This window comes from Hirundo rustica, chromosome 1 (assembly GCF_015227805.2).
Source record: "Hirundo rustica isolate bHirRus1 chromosome 1, bHirRus1.pri.v3, whole genome shotgun sequence".
NCBI classification, from domain to species: Eukaryota; Metazoa; Chordata; class Aves; order Passeriformes; family Hirundinidae; genus Hirundo; species Hirundo rustica.
Window position 1 is genome coordinate 107,605,553 of NC_053450.1, and position 25,493 is coordinate 107,631,045.

General features: G+C 38.4%; 1 protein-coding gene across 1 annotated transcript in view; it reads left to right on the forward strand.

Moving 5' to 3' along the window:
* The window catches only part of STAC (SH3 and cysteine rich domain), a 70,467-nt gene that overhangs the window by 1,552 nt on the left and 43,422 nt on the right, over window positions 1–25,493 (forward strand). The window contains exon 2 of the mRNA XM_040067753.2: window positions 22,080–22,356. Coding sequence (XP_039923687.1) covers window positions 22,080–22,356 — 277 coding nt within the window. The remainder of the gene's footprint in view (window positions 1–22,079; window positions 22,357–25,493) is intronic.

The window sequence follows — 25,493 nt, forward strand, 5'->3', positions numbered from 1 at the left end:
TTACTGGAGTCTCCCTTGTTCATGGAAAATGGAATGTAAATGGATTATTGGTATAAGCCCAGGCTCTAAAAGGATACGGTACCTAAATCCCACCCTGCTGAGTCCACTTCTCTGGAATTATTGAAGTGTTGTATGGGCAATGGGAAGCTTTGCCCCTAGTGAGGTCCCAAAAGTAACTGCAGCCTTCACTGCACTGCTAGCACCAGCTGCTCAAGGGATCTGGGTTGTGTGTGGGGCCTGGTGGGCTGTGTGCTCCCTGTGATCCCAGCTGCGACCTTCACCCTGTGCCAGAATGGTTAAGGAGCTCCATGTGCCACTTGATAACAATGGTGCTTGAGGGACTTTCCCACTGGGTCAGGGAATGCTGCTCCCAAAACAGACTGGCATGGATCCAAAACTCAGAGAGAAGTGCTGCACAGAGGGCTCCTTCTTGCTGTTTGTGCACCCATGTGCTTCCAGGGATGACAACAGTAATTAGGCACATCTGGCCGGAGAACAAATAGGCTGCAAACTAGTTTATAATCAAATATTATCATCATCATCTTTTTTTCAGTCTTTTGAGCATTTGAAGCAACACACTGGAATAGGCAAAAGTTATGACCATGCAGTTAATGCCATTACTTGGATAGAGATGCTCTTAGCAAACAAATAATCTGTGTATTCACATTTTAAAGCTGCAAATATGATCAGCTAGCATGATGTATTGTCATTTCAATAGATAGAGTCAAAAGGACCTTCTGATCACTGGGGTAATAAGCTTTCTTTCTTTGGTCCAAGGAAACAGGAGAATGGAAAAAAAATCTATGATTTCATAATGTTGTTTATGCTTGGGGTTTTCTTTATCTTCTAAGATAACTCATGTACTTCAAAAACTAGAGTCTGACAGAAACATAGGTCAGTGCTTTTATCCTGTGGTGTCACATGCTGAGGGAGCTCTCCTGTCATTCACAGAAAACTCAGCTTTCCTCAGGAACTCTCTGATGCCCAGGTTAAAAAGTTCATGTCTGCTGCATTTACTGCTGAACAGTTTATGCAGTGTCTAATTATCCTACAGCAACTTTTTTCTCTGTCAAAACACTCCAAACTTGACAATTTTTTTTCTGTAGCAAAACACTCCACTTATTATGACTCCAAATATACGAACAAAACCAACATGGATAATAACAACCTTCAAAATGCCTTTGAAAATGCTTCAGCAGAAAAGCAATTTTGAAAAAAACAATGTAGAGCTAATAGCTGCAAGCTTCCATCCAGTCCAGTGTGATCATAGACATTGGTGGTACATAATCCCTTGTCATATTCAAGTCCAGAAATAAGTTGGATCTCGCACCCTCCGGACCGTTCTTAGAAGATGACGGGGAGCAGGTACTGCAGCTTCTGACTGGCACTGAGTTTGAGAGGCAGAACTTCAGGCTGCTACCAAGTAGGGGAAATCTGGAAGGACAACTCCCACATGTTAGTCACACACCTCTGTTGCAGGAAAGCAGCTCACTCTTAAACACATGCTAAAGCCTCCCACCACCTCTTCCTCTGGATTTGGAGCATAGTTGCAGGTGAGCACACCCTGGCTGTTGAAAGAGCCATCCTGTGGTACTGTATGTACTGCTATGTGCTAAAAACCCCAGAGCCTGAGTGGCTAAGAATCTTACAAAATCAATAATTAATTTATTAAACTAATTTATTGGCTCTTGAAAACATTTACTTCACACCTCAGTATGACGCGAGTGGATACTGTAAAGTTTACCAGGAGAATGACTTTAAGAGGGTACCACACACGTACATGCAATTGATAAATTTATTACATTCATGTGATTGTCGTCATGGCTCCCACCTGTCTGGGACATTTAGATCTGGTTTACAAGAAGGCAAATTACTGGTTTGCCAAAGTATTTTGTAAATTTAAAAGTCAGCAAGGGAGGAATTCATTAGTTCCTGAGGGGAAGAAGTCATGAATTCATGAATCCTGAGGGAAAATTTCTTCGGGGTGGTAGCAATTATAGACACACTGCACACTTGTTGATTCGCTTATTAGCAATATAAGCAGAAATCTAGTGAAAGCAGAGGTTGTATTTCTGATGTCTTTTATCTAAATGTACCTTGGAATTCAGTAAAGAAAACTAAAATTTGAATAAATATGTATCCAAAGGAAGGAATCCTACACATGGCATGATTTTGTTACATTTTGATGTAGCTGGCACATAATTCTGTTAAATTTATTCTTGTTTTATCTCACTGACATTTGTATATGAAGAGGAAAAAAACCCATCTGCTCATTTCTTTTGGTATGCATCAAGTTGTTATCACTCTTCTGTGAACAATGGCTGCGGTATTCCTAGACAACAGGGTTATCTTTGAAAATTTTGTTAACATTTTTAAGTTTTAGGGGACAGCTGAGCATCTACAATGTTTGAGCTAGTGCCACTAGGGTGGATTAGCACTGCTGATCTTCAAGCTATTAGAGTTCCATGTCAATGTTAAAATTTCAGACTTTCTCATATACCTCAGAAGGGGTAGCAAGTCCTGCCCATGCCATTGCAGGCAATCTGTCATGTAAAAGTTACTTATTTGAAAAGATTGATGGATTTCTGTAAAGACCAATTTTTTTCCCCCACAGTTTTCCCATTTCCATCAATTTTATTTGATAAAAAAACAGCTATAATTGTGTTGTACTGTAATCACACATTTTGGAAGGATTCAAAATTTTCCTCTGTACCACAAATTCATGAATCAAAGAAATTGCTTACACTCAGGCCAGCTAGGTAATTTGAACAGCTAAAAATATTGAAGAAAAAAGATAAATTAGATCTCCAAATAAATACAGTGTCTGGACTATGCATTTCAAAAAATAAATGAGTCAGTCTCAGTCTGACACTTTCACACACTGACTACCTAGTGGACAATATCCAGGGAAATGCAGACCATTACCTTCAAATTCAGGTATGGCAATTCAGGAGATGCAACAGTTGTTCATGAGCTAACCTGATAAGTAGTACATAAAATGGAAGTTGGAAAGATTAGGAAACCAATAAAAGGATTAAGCATTGAAGTTCAAGATGTAGACTTCATTTATGGATATTGCCACATTGATCACAAACTAATAATAACATACCTGTCCTGCTGCATCAATAGAGCAATATTGCTTACTTGAGGTTTCAAAACCAGATGTTAATATTGGGTATTGAACTAACATAAGCAGCTTGAACTCTTTGGATTGTGTGGTGTGGGATTTAAATCACATAAAATTTGTGCTATGCTATTAAGCAGAGATCTTTCCCACTTAAAGAGTTAATACTTTATGAGGCTCCATAGATCATCAATAATTTAAAAGGGCAGGGAGTATGGTGTGCAGTTAGTGTTTCACCCTCCACAACAGTGATAAATATCCAGCATGTAGACTACTGCTGTATTCTTCAAAGGAATACCAAACAGCTTAAAAATATCCCGTGAAAGGGGAAGAAAGAACAGTTTTTCTTCTCAGTGTTACTTCCATGCCTCTGTGTAAAATGGTGAGTACGTGCTGTGAAGGTAAGACCAAGGGAAAGAAATTAGATTGAATATTTTTTTTGTGTTCTGCAACAAATTACATAAGGGAAAGTTTCTTTAAAGCAGGAAAGTATTACTCTAACCTATCGATGTCTCCTCAGCAGACTAATTCTTGTGTTTACATTTATTTTGACTTTTCTTTCTTACTCTTGTTCTAATTGAAACTCTCTGATAGTTTTTTTTTACTTTGATGTATATGTCAGATAAGTTTCTAAGCACTTTGAGGTATCTGAGACAAAACAGAAATGTGATCAGTGCATTCTCTTCTATCCACATTTTCAGCGGTGCCAAAATGGAGAAGACATCTATTACCTTTCAACAACTAAAATTGACTTGACTGAAATCTAGTGTAAAAGAAAAAAAAAAAAATTAAAATAGTGCAAATTTGCACTGAAACAAAACAAGTTGTTTACACAACTTGGAGAGAGTTCAGTCCACTGTGTCAGTCTCTTACACTGTATTCCTCTTCATAAAGTAATTCTGTTGAATTCAGCTTTTACCACTAATTTTTAAAAGCTCTGCAATAGTTTAATAATGGCTAAGGGATGTCCTCTATGCTTCAACCTCTTCTAATTCCAGTCTATATTTATTTTTTGCCACTTTGTGTGGCATTGTAATTTTAATAATATCACTTTAGCTTAAACATCTCCTTTCTATTCTTGGTGCAGGTTTCCATCATATAATAAATAGGCTTTCATATCTCTTACCAGCCTTTTATTTTTTATACTGCATAATCTGGGCTGACATAAAATAAACTCTCCATTCTTCTTCTCATTCTGGTAGCAGAGCAGCGCCCCCATTTCCGTATTGAATAATATTTCTTGAAAAAGAGCGACTGAGTTTGTGCATGGTATTCTCTCTGAGAACTTGTACAGTATCATTAACTCCGAGAAACCTTGCTTCTGATGTTTGTGTTTCCTAGTCACCCTTTGGTGAGCCAGAGGTCTCCATTCTATTTTTCTGGAATTTCCAGGGGATCCAGATAGGATACATTTGTCTGTCCTCATCTACAGTGGTTTGAATCAGGTCTCAGGCATGGAAGTTTGCATTTCCAGGGCAGAACTTCATCACATTTCCCTGACTCCATCTCTCAAGATCCAGGCTTCCCCGTATGTGACAATGCCTGCCACCTCATGTTAAAGAAACTTCCCTGTCTGACCATGCAGGAGCCACTCTGGCACAGTCACTTTCACACCACCCAGGCTGGGACCAAGGCCCCTTCCCAGGTTCACATCCGACACTCACACAGTCACACCAGGTTTCCTTACAAAATTGACCCCAGCACATTCCATAGCACATTCTCAGCTGCTTCGATCCTTAAAAGAATTTAATCATGCTACAGTAGCAAAATAACAGCTTGAGTCCGTTATTTCCTAGGAGGGACCACAAATCAAGGAAACTCTGGGGGTTTACACTTCTACAGGTAAGCATGGGAAAATCTGGAGTCCCCAGCTCCTGCTGTGTCTCCAAATGTCTGGTCACCAGGCTGTGTCACAGGTCCCCATACCCTTTGTTGTGCAAAGGGTCAGCAGTTCACTGTCTTGCCTGGGGTCCTGCCACCCAGAGCTCAATCTACAGCTGCACACAGAGCTGTCTGTACCAAATGTATTCCTCAACAATGCCAGAGGGAAACGGCCTTATGGCACCTGTAATCTTTGCAAAAAATCCAGTAATGAAAGGAGAGAGAGCAATATTGCTCCTAAGACTATGTCAGTGCTGTTCTTTGAGGAGCTCCACCAATGACCAACCCTCAACCTCTCCTTTCAACAGTAACCATCTCCCACTGAACTTTCTATAAAACTTATTTACAACTTCCCCTCTTTTCTGCCTTGGCTAATAAAGTCCCTTTCAGGCGTGTATTCAATAATTTAAATGAAATACAAATAGACACAATCTACCTTTGACGTAAAACATTTTCCAGAAAATTGTCTGGAAAATTGTTCATCTTACTCATTACAATTGATCTAGGAGGATTTATCTTTTTTTATTGTTTCATTTTGATTTGGTTTTGTCAAATACTGTTGAGGTCAGATCTATAAATCTGTAGCTGCTGGGATCACATTTTCTGCCTCTCAACAGAGACCTCCATTTCACTTTACATCATTTCTGCCTCGATAAAGCTTGTTAAGGAAACTTGTTTTTAGACTTCCAAAGTAAAAATTTATAACAGAGTTTAACTAGTTTCTTTTCTCCTTTTCACCTCAACAGACACATTAAACTGCTTTTTTAATGTCATGCTATGAATTTCTGTAATCTCTTTCCTATTATTCATGTTGTTTTTCCCCAGGATCATGGTTCTGGGAAGAAGGTAAGCTGAAGTGTTTGCTAAAGGTCCAAACCAGCCTTTTATCCTGTCCTTACTGTACCATAGCCTTTTTATTATTTTTCTTTCCTTAGCCCAAATCTGTCCATTGACATTTCCTAAAATACATTTTCAGAGGGCTCACTCAGATTTTCTTAACAATTAATATCCTTTGACTTAAGGAACTGTGCTTGAAAGGGCCAGTTTTATTTCCACAACGTTTGTTTTACTTTTTTCCTTTCTCTTGTTCCCCTCTCCACCTTTCTTATAGACTATTTTCTTAGTCCAAATTTCCTTTTTGAGGTAACTATTTTCATGCAGTTTTCCAAGAGCACACATTCACAGAGTCTTTTTATTTATCTTTGTTTCATAGCATTAGTACTAATATTACCAGCTTTGAAGAAATTATACATCTCTTACACATCCAAACATATTCAAGACAGCTCTGCTGCTTTCCAGACCACTGCCAAGACATCCATACCTTCCTACAGTTACTAGTTTGGGTCCTTCTGTGTCACACTCCAAAGAGAGATGTGGCCTAAAATATACCTCTAGATATCTGAGAGTGCTGAGGGCCTGAAATTTCTTCAGGGTAATGGAGCACATCAATTTTGGATTTTTGAAATCCAAAATATGGCTTAGAGGTTCATTTTTCCTATGCACTTTATTTAATTTAAATGCAGGTAAGTCATAACCACTTGATAGAAAACTGTAATTTTTCGTATGACAAGCATTTTGCCTATTGCCTAGGAGCCATTACTGCATACTCCTGATGGGTATAAGATTACATATTTGATTAATTTTTACTCATGTTTATCAGGCAGAGGACTAGGCTTTCAGATGTGATTGTGAGTTGAATATTCTTAACACAATACTCAGTCCTGCACAACTTCCACTTGCATGGGAAAGCAGTCATTCGGTGTTAAATGAGCACTTCCCAGGAAAGTGCTGAAGCATAAGCAAACTTTGTATGTTCATTAGCAAAGAGGACCAGCTGTGAAAATTAGAAATCTGTATGTGAGTGACTGAAATAACTTTATTTTGTTTTCCTTTGACATATGCCTCTGTTGGAGGAAACTCCCTTTAATTCAGTAGACCAATAAAAAGAGTAAATGCTCCTTGTCAGAGAATTTTACTCAGGAACCCTGTAAAACGTATTTACTACGGATGTCTGAAAAGTAGATTTCTTGTGTCTCTGACATCAGCAGTTAAATGTGGCAAGTGGCTTGCCCATCTTCTTATTTATTAAAATGAAATGAGTTTCATGTCTGTAGTCTCACATAAACATACTAGAGGCTCATGGAATTTTTCTCCCTGACAGGTCAGCATTTCTTAGCTGACCTGTTTTGAAGTGATGAGAGTAGTTTGCTAAGTAATGTCAAATGAAAGTGTTTAGGGGCTGCAGTGGTGTTAAAAATACCGTAGCATGAATAACTGTGAGACAGAGGTACTTCCCAGCCACAGGAGGCTGCAAGTTCAATACAGAACTGCAGTCTTTTAGGTGAGTAACAGCAACAACTTTAATGCTTTTCTTTTTTGTAGACATAATATGCTCCATCTCTAAATGCCATTTAAAAGCTTTATTAAAATGCCACATATGCACTGCTTTATTAATAAAGATCATTTTAGCAGTCTAGTATTCTGAATAGAAAAGGAAAATGAAGCTGACCTACAGTAAATGATGATTAGGCTTAACTAAGAAGGGAGCAAAATACTATATAAACTGGTATTCACAGAGCTATTAAAATCTGCATTTAGAATATTTTTTTCATTTAGTCATTAGACTAAGACAGAGAAATGTATGCTCTGGAGGCACAGCTACAGGTGAGAGGGCAAAGTCAACTTGACAGCTTGTTATAGAAAATACTGTTAAATACGATGTTACAGACAAATGCCATTACCTCAGTATTCAGCTTATTTTTTTTTACAAAAATTGCTCATTCATAGCAAAGGGAGACATCAACTTTTGTCAACCAAAGGTCAGATTTATGGCGTAATGCAAACAAGTGGCCTTCTAAAACATCACTTGTATAGGTGTACTATACATCATTGATTTGCCAGTGTTTTCCTTGCCAGTTTAAATTCTGTGGTTCCCAAAATCAAAATATCTTGAGACTGAAATGAGAGTCTAAAAGCCCTGACCCAGCCTCTATTGCCTTTGTGCATACAGTGAGAAATGGCCTTGGACAGGGTATCCCTATGCTCAAAAGTAAACAAAACATTCATCATGGTAAACTTGTCAGCGTCCCTGACTTCTCTGCAGTTAAATTGAGAATCCTGTTGTTAAGACATTTCAGGCTCATATTCATTTCTAAAATGCACCTACTCTTATCGGCTAGTATCAGTCAACTCAAGGGCCTGGCATATACAATTTTTGTTGCATCTCTTAGCATACTTATTTATATTATTTATACGTGATAGTAGATAATTTCTCACATGTTCACACATCCTCTTTTAATTTATATTATCTAATTAAGGAATAATTTACAAATAAACATAAGGTGACTTGTAATGTTTTGCCAAATATTTCTGATAAGGAGCATTCCAGTGAGACGAGTGCTTGTTGAGTGCTAAAAAAAAAAAAAAAAAAAAAAAAAAAAAAAAAAAGCACTTACTATTTCTTTTTCAATGCCAAAACATCTGGTCTTGAAGAATTGTTCAGTTTCTTAATTGTGTAAACTTTTGCTAGGGAGCTTTCCCTGATTGCAAGTAAAATTTCTAAACATAAGAGGAGGGGAAAAAAATGCATCCTACGTTACATCGTACAACCTCACCTGTAATTAGGGACCAACAAGCAGACAGGTAAGTTAGTAGTTCAGTCCCCCTATAATATAAATGGAACACAGACTAAAACTCTTTGATCAAAGATGATTTAGAGGAAAAGCCTGCTTTGTCCAATCTAAATTAGTCTTTCTGTGCAGAAATGTTTTTCCATTGACCAGAGCAGGTAGCTACAGCTGAGTTAAAACCTCAAATTTAAGTAAGGTGGAACACCACTGAGATTCTGTCAGAGCTAGGCCTTGAACCTTGCCTACAAAGACTGGTCAGCTCTCTGTTCCCCTGCATGACTAGTCTGTCTGACTTTCCCCTCTCCTGCCACAGTTTTTTTTATGCCAACATGGAGCAAAATCATTCAAACTTCAAAATTTTTTGTTAAGCGGAACTGTTGTTTCCAGACAGTCCTATAATGGAAAGTTATGCACCCATAAGAAAAAGAGAGAAAAGTGTGAGCCTATCCAGGCTTCAGAATGTGAAGTGCTGCTGTTAAGCTGTAGCCACAAGATGAATTATGTACCAGTTTCACGAAGTATGGGCATGCAGGAGTCTTTGGCAGGTTCACAGCAGTTAGATCTACCTCCTGTAGTTAGCTGTAATGACAAATGGATTTTATCCTCCTGACCATTAAAGACCCAGGGAAACAGTTAACACTCACACTCTGCCTTTCAATGTTTCTTTCTTCCCTCTCTGTTCCTATTCTCGCACTAATGCTTTAAATCATGACCAGGCACTCTGGTACAATGAGTCTTTAAAGGAAAAACTTTCATGTTTCCAGGCTTAGCCAAGTTTAAGGATTTCTGTTAAGAAAATGGACGGTGGCTCTTCTGTTAGGGAAAAGGACCTTTCATAAACACTGTGTGGATGCTGATGCTCATGCCCTAAGTATGTTTGGGAAAAAAGCAAACCCCACAGTTTGTTCTTTGCCTTTCACCTGTACTCAAGCTGTACTTGCATTATTCACGGAGGAATGCCTTCAGCTGCTTTTAATTTTCTCACATTTTCTGGGTTCACATGGCCTGTTCCTTGTGTGTGGATACCTATTTAACCCTTGATGTAACCTCATCGTGTCTTTGTATGTCTATGCAGGAAGCAAATTTTAAACCTGAACAATGAGGTTATTATTATTATTAATTAATTATTAATTATTTTTTAAAGTTCCTTATGGAGAAGAAATAAAGCTCTCTTCCTAGTTTCCCCTTCTTGTCCCCTCCTTTCAGGGTAGGTAGCTGAGGACCAGTGCCACTCAAAAGAGGCCTTTACAAGTACACTGCTGATGAAGGTCTTTTGAGCTCCTGCCTCCCCTAGAAGCCTGGGTTCCCACAGACTTCCCCAGGTTGCACTTCTGCCCTTCAACAGCACTGGCTTTTTTTAGCAGTATCTGCCTGACATCCAAGAAAAATGCTCTGGACTTCTTCCTTGGAGATTATCAAAGCTAAAATGAATGCCAGCATCTGTAATAGACCTACCTGAATCCTGCTAGAATGTGAACAAACTAAAAACATTTCATAAATATCAAAAAAAATGACGTTCAAACCTTAAATGAAAAATCTTAATAAAGTGATTTTCCTCAGAGAAGAATGCAACTATGACTAGATGCTGGCCATAAGAAGTAGCTACTCAGTCTAGTCGAAAAAAACATCAGTTCTTTTTTAAACAAGATGAGAAAGCTATAGCCTATTTTTGATGGCATTATAGGGAGCACACTGTAATAAACACAATATTCCCGAAGTAGCAGTAGAGGTAATGTCATTTTATCTTTACTACCGGCTGCTGAATTCTAGAAAAAAATATCTCCTTTCCATGAGTTAATATCCTTCCAGTACAGTCCCACACAATAGCCTCTGCTGCATATAAAAAAAAAGCAGACAGGAGAAAATTGATATAAATCTCAGAATTTAGCACTGCACTTGCTCTTTAGTTCAACAGTAGACAGTAACTGTATTTCTGTTGTAATATTTCACGTGCCTTATTAATCAGTGTTACTCAGCTAATAGCAAGAATTGAGGAATTGCACCTACTCTAACAGTTGAATAGATGAGACAAAGGGAAGCTCTTCATGAAAAATCCCCCTCTTTCACAGCATTCATATTCACATTATTTAAAACACTCTTTCTGTTAACTCGACTTTCTTTTCTTCTTCCTTCTATGTCCCTGCTTTCCTGCCTGACTGAATCCCTCATCCAGCCCCAATGCAATATGCTGTTCCTCTTGAAGTCACAGACATAATTTTTGTCAGGCAAGGCTTCACAGTTTTACTGGTTCAAGATCCCTGACTTTCTTATCAAAGCAGTAAGTAACTCTTATTAAATTTAATAATTGGTAACTTATGTCAATGACAACAGCTCTTTTCTCTTGCAACACCAAAATTATGAAGCTTCACTTATTAGGTAAACACAACATCATGACAATATTGCAAGTTTTTTTTTTTTTCAAAAACTTTATTCTGTGCATGATTTAATTAACAACTCTTGAATTTTAGAGAGATTTGAGGAACTTAAAAACCAGTCTTAAATAGTCAGGAAAAAGTGCAGTTCTTCAGAAAGAATTATAGTCATACATTCTCTACCTTTCTACATATTGTATTCTGTATGTAACTATCTTTTTACACAAAACTAGCTATCTCAGTATGAAACCACATTTTTACAGTTCAGTCATTATAATCTTGAAAGTTTGATGGAGGTAATTTGAGAAGGAAAATTGTGCAGCTGGTGTGGATAAAAATAAAGTGGTTTTGTTTTCCAGGGTTGATCCTGAAACAGTAGCTGGGCAAAGATATGTTCAGCAGCTTGGAGGTTTAGGAAAAAACATAAAAGAAATGGGTTAGCCTCAGGCCAGAGGAGTCAAAGATAGATCATAAATCTCATACTTAACAACTCCTGCTAATTAACATCTTCAAATATACGTGCTTACATTGTCAGCTTCTTAAAGCGGTGTTTAGGCCTTCAAATGTCTCCATAAAGTGCCAAGTAACTGTGTGTCATGTGTATGACAATATCATCATCAAGTTAAACAGATTTTCCATGTGGAGAATTGGCCTATTCTTTATGTAGGACATTGTGAATGCAGTTCTTTTTCTGAGCATAATTAAAAAATCATAACAAAAAGGCAAAAGACAGAGTGAGATGGAAACTTTCTGTAGCGGTAACAGATTCATTGGAAACTGGTACTACAAGCATGATTTCCCCCAAAATTTTTGGAAATACTTTTTGAAAATTAGAGATCTACTAGAGTAGATTTTTTAAAGGGGTAAATATATACTGTAAGTCATAGTTTGAGAAGAACTTTAACGGAAAATGTATTAGATCCGGACTGGATCTGAAAATAAACATATGCTTATCACAACGGATAGTAAGATAACTGGATGCAGAACAAATGGCAAGGAAAATGTTATCAAGGTAAAAAAAAAAATTAATTGACACAACATCTGTTATGTATATGGTAGCTGCTACAGGTCTTAAGAACTTAAAATATGAGATGAAGGAAACCCTGTGGGGTACCCAGGTAAAGCATGGAAAGCCCAGAGGATTAACTAGCTTTACTCCTCTTGTGCTATTAGCTCTACCCCCAGATCCAGGACTTCATGCCAGAGTGGCTTCAGGGCAGCAATGGGCACCAGGACCATATGGATCCTTTTAGACTTGTGGTGTCTGAATCAGCACTGCCAGGGCAGCCAAATGCCCTGGCCTTCTGAGTGGCTGGCAAGAAGCAGCTTTCACATCATGAGTCATTGTTACTCTTCAGGAGGGGTAAAAGGAAGATACAGGGCAGCAAATTTGCTTCCAGATTGCAAAAATATGCACAATAAGAGGAAGGGAACCAACAAACACTGCTAATATTCTGTAAGGTATAAGTTCCTATACTACCTCTCATTGAGGAGACTTTGAAATGGAAACATGGAAACAAGTTAGTAAAATTTGGATCTGAATCTCTGTGAACAGGCAGAAAAGAGGAGAGTAAAGAAACCTGTGGGATCAAGTAAGACAAAATATCGGCCTGGGGACTTCTTTTAAGCCAATAGGCCACACAATACTCAAATTTTGGCATTGTGTTCTAGGTCTTCCTTTGACTGAAAAACAAGGTAATATCATCTCAAAGTTAAAGCACAGTACCTAAGAAGGAACTGGACACTATGTTCACATAAAGTATGATTTGATACAAATGTCTAGGAAGAACAGGAAAAACAGAAGCATAATGTTGCCTGGATCTATCTATATCTGGTTGTGGAGCAGCACAGTTTAGAAAATAGGAGGAAATTGAAAAGTCCAGTAAAGTCAGCCAGGTAACAGACTGTCAAATGGCCAGGTGTTTTTCATGCTGCATGCAGAAATTCTTTAGTTTTAATGCACAATATAAAACATTTTAAAAAGTTTTATTTTAAAACATACAAGCAACAAAGAAACCCTTCAATAACCCATCCAAACCCTGAGCCTTTACTCAGGATACATGCTCACTGAAGTCAGTGGGAGTTAGCAGTAAGCAAAGACCTTAGGATTTGGCCCAGTGACAATTATTTTGTTGTAGAGCTGAGCACTTGCATGTTTTCATTGCAAAGCAATTTTAACAGTGTAAGTTTTGAGCCCCAGAAGTAAGAGTGGAAACACTGACAGAGTATTAACTGCAACAACTCCCAGCAGATCTTGGACTTCTTTTTTGTTTTAAGATGACACAAATGTGATAATTCAGTATGTGGGTTGTGGTGTTCATGTTAATTTGCCCTCGGTTAGTATCAGCCTCTCTGAGAGATGTATTTCCATATTTGCTTCAAGAGATATACTACCATTTAAAGTATTATAAAACAGCTCTGTTAACAAAAGTAAAAGGAAAGAAAAAAAAAAAAAAAAAAAAAAAAAAAAAAAAAAAAAAAAAAAAACAGAAAAGAAAATGCATAGAATATATTTGTGGAAACCATTTCTGTAGGTAGCCCAGCATTTTTTAGCAGAACACTGCTGTGTTTTGGGTATTTTTTTTAGAAGTCCAAGAGTGTCATACTGAGGCATAAGATCAATACGGGAAATGCACATTTCATAGAGGTACAGACAAGAGATACAGTCAAGGATGATTAAGCTTACATTCACAATCACATTTGCAGATTATTCATGAGAAGGAAAAGAAGCAAAACTCGGGTCCTGTTATTATCAATCCGGAAGACTCTCAGCAGGTAGTTACCAGTGTAACTTCCTTCACCTCAGCGGGGTTGCCTCGATTTACATCACTCTGAAACCCAGCCTTTTAATCTCCAAATTTCATTGTACCACATCCACCACAGCAAAGTTTAATAAATGACTGAATCAGGAGTTACCGAAGGGAATCAGTGTTCCGTATAGAAGCTGAAATGGAAAAGAGCTGCAAAATATGGGGTTCCCAGAAGGGACCTCAGGGATAACAGTCCAAATGCCTTCTACATCGAGAGGCAAGAGATAACAACATCCTGATAGAGGCAAAGTATGGAGATGACTGGCTGCTTAGCAACCAGGTGCCTGAGATGAACCCCAAAGTACAAAACAAGATGTAAACACCTACCTTTCTTGAAATTGAAAATACAGCCTGTTTAAAAAAAAAAAAAAATAGAAAGACCATTCCTAACAATCTCTTGCTTTCTTCATGAGCTTTCCTTTTGATTTTAGGAGGAAAAATTTGGGACAGTTCCATTGAAAGGGAGACAGGGGCTACATAGAGGTCTGTACCAGACACCTTTCAAAACCTCAATTATAAAGGATGTCCTGCAGTTGTTGTCACCTGTGTGGGAAGGTTGCAGGGAGAATAGAATCCTGGATATTTAGCAGCAGGGAGAATAGAATCCTGGATATAGCTACAGGATTTTGTGGTCTTTGCCTCTGTTTCTGAGAGAAGCAGCCCATCTTATAAGGTGAGGCAGCAGGGGAGATCAAAGAGACAAAATATTTTGCAACCCTAATATTTGATAAGACTGAAGGGTTCTTTAGTTTGATTTGCAAAGCATTTTGATTTATACACATGTTGACAAAAGAGGGAGAATTGATGATCATTGAGCTCAACATGGTGAACTCAGTAGATCTTATTTTGGGACTGTTAATTTGATTTTCATCAATTGGATTACAAATTTCAGAAAGATACAGTACAGATTCTCTGAAAGATATTGTGACTTGTTATCTTGAAACGCTGCAAATTTGAGAAAGATTCTTTGCTAGAAGCAGGCTGAACACAAACCATGGTTGAGGGTTATTATAAGCATTTTCTCCACAAAAAATAAATTCTAATCAAACCTATTAGTTTGAAGTTTGAAGAAATACTGATAGGCACTAGATCTTGTGAAAATAATGTGATATGCACTCTTATATTTCTAGATTACTTTTTCTATTACAGCCCGGTTAAAAGAAATCTAAGGAATATATCAAAATAGAGCTGTTCAAAAGCTCAGAAGCAAAAATTATGTTAGATATAAAATTTGAGAGTTTGGGTGGGGATTTTATTCAGTTTTTGATTTTAAAAGCCTTACATTTTTCTTCATTTTCATTCATATAAGTATTTATTTTGCATATGTTTCCTCCTTTTTATAAACTATTTTAAACTGCTTAAATGACTGAGTCTTTTGAAGTTACAATGAAAATACAATTTAGCAGGGCAGGTATCATGAGCTCAGGGTAAGTGTCTACCCCTTTTATGTCTTAGAACTAAGCAGACAGTTGTGAACATAATAGAGAGAGAAAAGGATTTCCCTAAGATTTGATAGCAATTGATGCACTTAATAAATTGTGTTTCCTCAAATCTATTATTCACTGGAGTGCCTTACTTTATTCTGTCATAGCTGATGCTGAATTTTGAAGATATATGGAGAAATTTGTATCACGTAGGAGACTTTTCATATTTTCAGGCCTTAAAACTTCATGTACTTTCTTTGATGTTTCCCTCACATATTTGCCAGTCCTGGTTCCTTGCAGAGTCAGAAGAAAATACACGCTAAAATCTAGAATAAGTTTAAACCAAGTGCAGGAGCAATGGTTGAGAACTTTTTGTGTGGTTTAAACCAAACCAGAGTCATAGAGGATGAAGAGCTCTGCTAAGCAAACTGCCTGTTTGGTTACTTGTGCAGGCTGACCTCTTAATAATTCAGAGGTCTGCTAACTAGAGTTGCAAACACACTGTTGGCAAGGATGTAGTACATCAGGAGAGGGCTGAGGACATGGGATTCACAGAGACATTTGTGGGGGCAATGACGCCTGGGCATCCCTTCAGATTTCATGCTTTCAAACCCTGATGCTCTGTCAAGGATTTCTGCTGTTACACTCTGTCGTGTCAATCAGAGCATTTCATTGTAGTTTAGGACTCTGTGTGTGAAACAAAATCACAGAAAGAGCCCTGCCTAGAGAGGATTATATTCTAAATAGGTCTGAGAATCCGTGAGTAGAATTAAAAAATAATATAAGACAGTGAGGAGAATCTGAGTATGATGATCAGAGCTGTGAGAGACAAACAGAGTAGCTGAAGGTACTCAGTGAATCACTAATAATATTACTGGTAGGTACTGTGGAAAATGTCTCCTCTTTGACCACTTCAGTACAATATTCAAGCAGAAATTTGAATTATTTACTTTTTACAACACTAACAAACATATTTGTTCGAACAACAGCTATGCAATCTGTTTGGGAAAATACACAAATATAATACGTAGCAAATTCTGCAATAATGAACACTACCTCTTTGTCTGTAGTGGGTTAAAAGGATACAACTTCCAAGAGAGCAGGCTAGGGCAAACACATCTACGTGATAGGGCCAGCTTCTCAGACTGTATAAATCATCTACAATTGAAGTCAGTTTAGCTAATTGTACTAGCAGAGTATTTTGACTATTTATTATTTAGAAAGAACATGGTAGAAAAGAAATCAGCTTTGTTTAAAAGTTTTATCATGGGTGCTATGCCAATAAAAAATACAAACCCTTAAGTATTAGAAATATCTTTTTATCTTGTTAGTGTTACAAGACATGGTACTCCTCTCATCAGCAGGCAAACACACATATTGTTTACGAAATTGCATACTGCCTTTAGGCATGTTATAATCTTTTTTTTGCTCATTAAAATTCCAAGGCAGAGCATTTTCAACTCATAATCAATAAAAAACCCACTCCTGTCTGTCCTCAAAAATACTTCCTTTTGTATCTCTCAGTTTTTAGAAGAATATCATTCGCCGTCATGCTCACAAAAAGTCAGGACTCCTGTTTGAGCTGGTTCCCTGTTGGCTCAGGATCAGCACAGCTAGCTGGAGCCCAGAAATGTCACCAGGGTAGCTTACACCCTAGTAACATGCAGTCCTTCAACAATGCAAGTAAACAACTGAAGTATGTTCTGAGAGTTGCTAATACAAATTGAATGTTCCTTGACCCAGAAAATGGACTGTACTCAGTAGAGGAGATGCCATTCATCAAGGCTTTGTTCTCTCCCTTATTTGAAGCGCTTTTGGTCTGAGGCCCTTTTGGTAATAGCCCCTGCACCTGACATTCTTTCTAGCAAATCTACACAATATCATCTTAGCTATGTGTGTTGAAGTTCTTATTTCTCACAGTAACAATGTGAGAGTCAAAGAGTTTGGAAATTTGCTCTAAGAAGCTGCAAGGAAGAAGAAACGATTCCTTACAGAAGGTGGATGTTTATCTCACAGCAAAGCGAAATCTGTTGACAATGCATTTTTAGTCTGCATACTAAACAAAATAGCTACATTTTATAAGGCTTGCAGGATTCAAGGTGGCTTGATGGCTCATTCCAACTCTGTTATACCCTGAATTGCTTGTAGTGGATCTAATGATACTGTTAACACCGACGTAAAGAAAGGGATAGAGAACAGCAAGCAATATTTTTTTTGTTTATTGCTAGTCCAGTAACAATATAGCAAACTGCTGATGTCTGAAAATAAGGGCTTGGTTATATGGTCAGTCAGTGAATAAGAGTTGATAATGGGACTGGTTTATTTGTTTCCCCTGGAAAACAGTTAAGAGTGGAAATGTACAAAACAATCTCCCCACTGGCCCCTCGCTGCACAGGAGCCTCTGGTGCTGGCAGAGATGGTTAGCAGTGAGCCAGAAGGCAACAAGACCAAGTGTGTTGGGAAATAACCTGATGTATGAGTGCTGGGCGCTCAAGAGCCACTGTTGGATTTTTCCCATCCGCTTCTACCAAGCCCTGCTGACTGCTAATGTAGACAAGCTGGAGAATCGAGGGGAAAATTGTTCCTAGATATCAGGGAGCACTAGAATAAATTTTTCCGTGGGGTGGATGCATGTCTTTGTAATTGCAAAGCTAGAGATTATTGAACTGCTCAAAGCATGTACATCTTTCCAATTTTCATGGGAACTTCTTAAATGAGAATTGTAGGAAAGCATTGGGTGCTTCCAACAATTACATTAAATAAAGTCCTGATGAGGGCAGGTGCAAGTCCCAATCACAGCAAAAGCAGCGGCACGTAGCTAACACTAGCAATGAATTTGAGTAGCTGCTCTTTTGCTGCTGTTTTCTGCTTATAGCCGCTCAAGAGTTTTAGTATAGGGGAATTAGGAATGGAGGAGTGCTGATAACAGAGCTTCTCGATCCCTTTATGCTTGAACATTCAGTGACTTGGAGGAAAATTGAGATTGTGCTGCAAGATACAGAAAATAAAGGTTAATCAAGCTCTGAGGTTGAGCTATTGCACTTATCTCTACCTTGCCTGTGGGGTTAGCATCTGCAGTCAGTGAGAATCTGTGTGACCGATAAAAAGCTTTTAACCAGAAACAAAGATTTTTCCCTTACTCTAATTTCAAACCATAGGAACATCCTGGCTTTAATATCAAGGACTCATGTTTCTGAAGTGTCATCATTGTGAAGTCTCATGATGCTGCCACAAGTCTAGAAAACCTTCTGTGCTTTTGAGAATGTTATTTTTATTAAATGAAAGCTAAATTGCAACCTTGCTCACAATAGAGAAAATGTGAAAGTCTTAGGGATTTATTTAAAATATGTTTCTTAAAGCTTTTTTGTGCTTGGTTTTGGGGTTGTTTAAGTCTCAATATATGATTTTTCACTGAAGAGTTGAAGTATTGAGTGTAGAACAACCGTAGATGTAAAGTTTTTTCCCCAAAATTTTGTAGTGTTGCTTCATAAGGTTTAATTTTGGACTCATTCACTCTGCAGAAATAAAGTATGAATAATAAAATTTGCACACATTCCTCTTTCTTGAGAGATTTGATTCTCATTTCAGGTGAAAGTTATAGCAGCTGTGGCATTACAAGTGTGTTTAACTCAGTTTACAGCAGACCAAAATCAGACATATATTAGATATTTTTATTTAATTACATTTGAAAGCTTGCAATAAAAGAATGGGGATAAACCACAGCGAATCTCAAAATGAGGAGATGGTGATATTTAAGTAAGGGAAGTGATGCTTACTCAACTACGGTCTAATAATTACTTAAGCTTTTATGGTTTTATAGTTTATACAATATGTATAACAACCAGCTCTCGCCCTTGCTTGGGCCAGTTTTTCCTAAGTAAACAATCACATACCATTGCCCTATTTCAAATTGTCTCATGAACCTAATATGAGAAAGGAAAGCTGGATCTGATTTTAAAACCTGATACCAATCTTCTATGGCCCTGTATACTCTCTCTTATGCATGAAGGGCATAAAACCTGCTGATCTGAGAGGTATTTTTAACAGCAAAAGTGTGTAATTAGCTGTGCAAATGCTAACTTTTGCTGATATTCTTCATTTTCTCAGAGTCACTTCTCTACACATATAACCTGTTTGGGATGTAATAGTCCCCGGCTTACGCTGGTCTCAGGTATGCAACGCAAGCCAAACATGTAGATGTCTTCCAGACTGAATGCAAATGGGCATGAAATCTGTATTTGGCTAATGATAACAATGCCCATCTTGTATGGGAATTATTTAACCACATGAGCACAGGACAGCTCTCAGTGAACTTCAGAAAGGGCTATCAGCTTGTGCAGAGATGCCTGCTAAATATGTGAAAGTAACTTGCTCAACTCATTCTTGGATATGTGTCTTCTGAACATTCTGGGAGGGATTGCACAGAATGTGTGGGTTTGTGCTCCTGAGTGTTTATCTGTAAGTTTGGGCAGGTATAGCCTGAATGCTGGGCTATTCTTTGGAAAACTTGACTTTTCTGCTTGGGGGAGGAAAAGCTGCTGGTAGATCCCTCAACTAGTAAATGGCTGTGCACAGGAGAACAGGATAAGGATAGCAAATGCAAAGCTTCTTTAAATGTACTGCATACATGGTCCAAACTAGCAGGACTGTTATTTCATGATAAAACAAATACTATATCACACAGCTTAGGTTTCCTTCTCTGGCAGGAACAGCATTTTGAAATTTAATTAGCTTCATGTGGCGCTGTAGGAATGGATGGCAAATCAATAATGGATGCCATTTCAGTCACCTTGTGGTGTTGTAATTTCTCTGTGTTTTGCTACGCTAATTAGGTCTGACTTCAGTGAGAAACGTTTCAGGAGCAAGGAGGTGAATTATTGCTGAGTTCCTGGCTGTCACTGGGGAGATGTAGTAATCTCAGAACTGAATAACCTCAGTGATTTCAAGAGCCGGTAACTTAACATCTAAGAGGAAGAGGGAAGATCTCACATTCTGATGGTGCAGTTTACTGTGAGTTTTAGGCTCAATCAGTCCATGGCTTGGGCTTCAGCTGGAAAAGCATCAGAAACTATAAACTGCATTTACCTCATAGTGGCATTTAATTACTTAATTGCTCTTATTTTCACATTTCCCTAGAGACCGAGAGTCTCTAGCAAATAGGTATTTCCTTCCTTTGGATCCATTGGATCCAGGACTCCTTCCCTGAACCCAGAGAGAGTTGTGGGTGAGAGAGGTGCATGTGGGTTGGGCCCAAGGCTCTGATGCCTCCCTGCTCCCAAAGCCCCACTGGAGGAGCAGCTCAGGATGTAGAATGCAGTTTGCTTCCATGTGGCAAACCCAAACCGTTAACTGGAGCCAGAGCAGCTCCTTGACCATTTACTTGATTCTGGGATTTTATTGTGAAACATTGGGTAGCGAGCTGGTGTCTCCCTCTCCAGGAACAAGCTGCTTGTCTCTGGAAGAGAGGCTTCCCCCCAAGTGTCTTAACTGTCCTCTCCAACACCGTGCTGCCAGCCACATCATAAAGAAAACAGATGGATCAGAAACAGAATCTAGAGAGAGCAAGTACTCTGAGGCCACTAAGTCAGTGTGACGTACCAATTCTATGCTTTTTTTGGGAAAGCATGTAAACTCCCTCCCTTTATATTAGTGTGAATTATGATTCCAAATAATCATTGCTTCTAACATAAACAGTTTCTAATATAAACCATTCCTGCTGGTTACCACAGGCAGCCTGAGCGGCATGGAAAATTTCAGTTGTTACATCACAGTCACCCAGAGAATAGCAGCGGTGATTGAAATTATTTTGCAGTGGTTTGAATAATGCTGAGTGAAAGGTGATACAGAATTATTGAACTTCACAGAGGGCAAACACAAAGCAGACTCAGAGCTGTCTTTCCTTTTTCCTGGCCTCTCCTTGCGGGATGTTGGAGCTGACAAACTCACAAATTTGTGTGGCTAATTTCCTAATCATTTTGGTGCCTCATCCAGTACCCTTCTTAACCTTATACAAAATTGGGGAAGAGGATGAAAAATGAGAGTATGGCTGATATGGCACAAGAGCATTTACAGAGAAAGGGTTTAAGTTAACAGCTCTAATTTAGTAATGCCTTATTTGTGGTGCTTGATAGTCTGACGATCAACACACAGTACAACATACAGGAACATATGTGAATGTGTGTTAACTAGTATTAATTACTGCATTAACTATCAATTGCCCAGCTAATTGGACCCTTACTGCTGTTAAGACTTCTGTCCTTAAAAAAAATAAATAAAAGCAGAATTTCTTAGTCAAAGCAAATCAAATGCATATAATCTAAAATATATGTAATATAAAATGCATATAATCTTTGTTTCTGCCAAATTCAAGAAATTTGAGTATATCAAATATATTTACTGAATTCACTTGTCATGTACCATCATTTAACAGCTATCCTGTGATGTCTTTACAGACTGATTAAGTACTCTTAGAGGATGAATAATGCTCCAAGTTCCCTCATGCTTGAATACAAAGGGTGTATTCTCTGATGCCTGCAACTTTCAGCAATAACTCTTTGCTGTTGTACCTGCAAATAAAGACCAAAGGAAGCATTCATTGGAACTATTGAGTTTATTGTCCAACAGAAAACATACATAGGGTGGGTTGTTTTCTGATTGGGATCTGGGTTTTTTGCTCAGAAATTGCTGGTTCAGTTTTAAAATCAATTTTATTGTTCAGGTGGTCCAAGGTCTGATAGTAGCTTCCAGGTTCACTTGGCAACAACACACGCCAAAACCAAGAGGCATGCATTGCTTTGGAGTGGAAAAAATGGTAATTATAAGTGATTCATTTGTTGCAGCTGCAGAAACTGAAACGATCCCTCTCCTTCAAGACGAAAAGCTTGCGGAGTAAAAGTGCAGACAATTTCTTCCAGAGGACTAATAGTGATGTGAAACTGCAAGTAGACTTGATGCCTGAGGTGAGCACAAGCACTGGGCAGCTCCCCAACTCAGAGAGCCAGGCATCTTCACCCACCAGAGCCCAACAGCCACCAGAAAACAACAAGACTCACATCTTCCAGGAGCACATCTTCAAAAAACCAACCTTCTGTGATGTCTGCAACCATATGATTGTTGGTAAGAAACATTTTATTTAAAATCTCATTGTGTGTCCATGCTAGAACTTGCAGGATGACCTTTCTCTAACTTTGTGAGCTCCGATGTCTCCTTGAGAATATTCATGTAGAGAGGTTCTGGATTTGTGTCATATCTGCCACGGGCTAACACAAGTTCTACATTTGTTGACAGATGTCTTGCCTTGTAGACACATGCTGTTATCACAAATTACAGGTGAGGGATTCAGCTGGAGTCAAACTCTTCTGTTATTCAGCTTATACTGAGCACCAAGCACAAGTATGGTGGTGGTACACTAGAAGCAACAGAAATCCATATTGCAGATGTGTCCACTTTCCTCACTCTTTTCTTACTTTTTAGAGTAATTTTAACTCTCTTTCTCCTTGTGTCTACCCTCACACCCTGCATCACCCCCAGTTCCCTTTCACTGTGGTGACCATACCTGCCTCCCCTAGATGTTCCACATGTCACGTAAGGGACAAGAAGTAGCATCTGCTGGGTGATAGGATCTTATCTGCTTGTGTGGTATTGGCTTTCTAGGATGAATATTTTGGGAGACCAGGTCAAAACCCAAATGTAACAGCTGAATTTACACTGCTGACTTTCTTGGGATTCTTCTGCCTGATACCTACTATGCACAAAACCTCACACTAACTTTATGCCTTTGAAAGACAGCCCTATCTGCTCTCTGAAGCTGTAGATCAATATGTAAGTTCCAGCCAGGGACTGACTGACTGGCAGACAAGATATAATTTTGTTATTGTCTTTAGTGTGCAGAAAAAACCATCTGTGCTGAGCCCTGCTTGTAAGGTAATTTTCAGTGCAGCGTAAAGACCTAAAAAGCCAGCCTTCATGCAGATCATATATGTGGCTGTGCAAGGAGAGGTCAAGAGAGAAATGCAAATGCAAAGTGTAGAGCCTGCATGACCACCACAGTGGAAAGCTGCAAGGGTCGCTATCCAGAAATCTGATCCTGGAAATTCACATCCTCATGGCTAGTGTTGCCCACTTGGTTTGGTCTTCCTGCTTACTTACCATCTACCTGTCCCAGCACAGCAGAGCAGGAGTAAATTCAGTGGCAATTTACCAATGTGAAAGTGAGTGATACAATTTCCAAGCTTTTAGGCAGGACAAGGTTTTAAACACTGATTTAGCTTCATGTAGAGGTAGTATGGGTCTTTGAGTACAAAGTAATGTCTGTAATTTGTAAAGCTTACTGTCAGAAGCTGATCAACATTTTTCAAATGAGGGTGCTCAGTGTTCCCCGCTTGTGTGAGGAATTTGTGGTGTTTGGAAAAGGCAGCTGTCTACAGAACGTTAAAATTGCTGCAAGACAATCTTGCTTCCATAAATTAACTTATATTCTCACTTCACCACAGCTGTACTGAATTCAAGGAAGTTAAGGAATTTTAATAACAATTTTTTAAAATCATTTTCCAGTTTATAAGGGTTTTTTCTACTTGAAGTGATAAAATAAATGAAAGAGAGAAGCAGTAAAGAAAGTGTCAGTATGAGGGAAGTTCATGGTCCAGAAATTGACAGGAAATCTGGAAGAGTAGTTAATTGGAATAACTTTATATATGGGAAAAGGCCCAGAATTTGTCTCCTTCAGTAATGTGGATGGATGTTCTATCAAAGTTTATTTTCACAAATATATACTGCAAATATAAGTTCCTTGAATTTCTGGCAACTTCTTCTGAAATTGTATGGAGATAAATATCATCACAAATCTGCATGACTCAGCAGTAGTGTTTCAAAATACTGCTGCTCATGACAGATTATTGCTGGCAGCAAACTTTGCAGAGAGTAAATCCAGTTCATAAACACTCCTGCCCTTCTCCTTTGCTGGGCAATCTGTGTCCTCCTGGAATAGGAAAGTCCTAAAGCACAGCTCTAAGCTCCAAAATATCAGCTTCAACACCCCGTGCTTTCTGAACTTTTTCTGTTCTCTCTGCTAAGAGCTTAATTTTTCTGTTCTGTATCTTAGCCACTTCATTAGCTAAAGAAGCCTTTTATAATTGCTAAAGAAACTAATGTGACCTATTTTGTCTGGTAGCAGTCTGACTCAGGTGAATTGCTCTGACTTCCTCCAGCTCATCTTTGTTGGAGGTAAGGCAGAAAAGATGTTGAGAGTTTTGCCTTAAGATGCCTTAGAGTATAGATGCCCTGATTTTCATCGACAAACATCTTCTCTATTCCTGCCATCTTCTCTCTTTGATCCTCACTGCAGTCATGCCTGGTTTTGCTGTATTGTATTTTAAGCAGAGTGGTAAATCTCGACTTTACTGCTTGCCATTAATCCATATATGTTGTGCAACAGTGGGTTATAGGAATAGAGAAGCAAAACAGGCAGTTTTCAGGAAACTCTGTCAAGCCTGCTCCCAAAGACAGACAGAAAAAAGCCTCATTTCAGTTCAGGGACTCTGAATTTATTCTTGAAATATGGAGTTTATTTGTTCTCTTTATTTGCATTTTTTACAGGCAGTGACATTTAAGAGTAATGAGTCTATGACTTTAAATTCCTAATTGATGAGAACAAAGGCAAGGACAGATTCATGTTTTGAAGATTGGAGGAAAGATTCCAGGAGAATTGTGTCTTGACTTTAGATGGTTTCAATTTTGCCACCAAGAATGATTCTAGGTTCACCTTAAATGGCACTCTGATCTATGAACTAGGCAGCTCTGTTTGATACACGGCAGCGTAATGAACAGCGCACAGCATGAATGTGCAGTGACTGCTTGAGTCTCACTCATGGCAGAATCCGTCTGTAGCTTCACAGTGAGCAGGACACATGGAGCAGAGGCAGCAGGTTCCCTGTGCTGCTCTTTTCGCAGCAAAATTAAAGAACTTGAAATATTATCTTACTAGAAAAAAAATACTCACATTATCTCTCTGATTCCTGGCTACTATGAGCCAAATATTGCCTTTGGGATACAGTGTAATCAGTATAAATATATCAATAAACTTACTCTTTCAAACCTTTTTCATGCATCCCAGAGTGCAATGCAACATATTCAAAAGAAAACCTGCTTATTGATTTGATTTCAAAAAAGAAAAAAGAGTGCTTCATACCTCATTTTAAAGGCAGGAGTCAGAGTGTTCTTACACTCCTAATTGAACTAGTCTGGGACTCGAGATC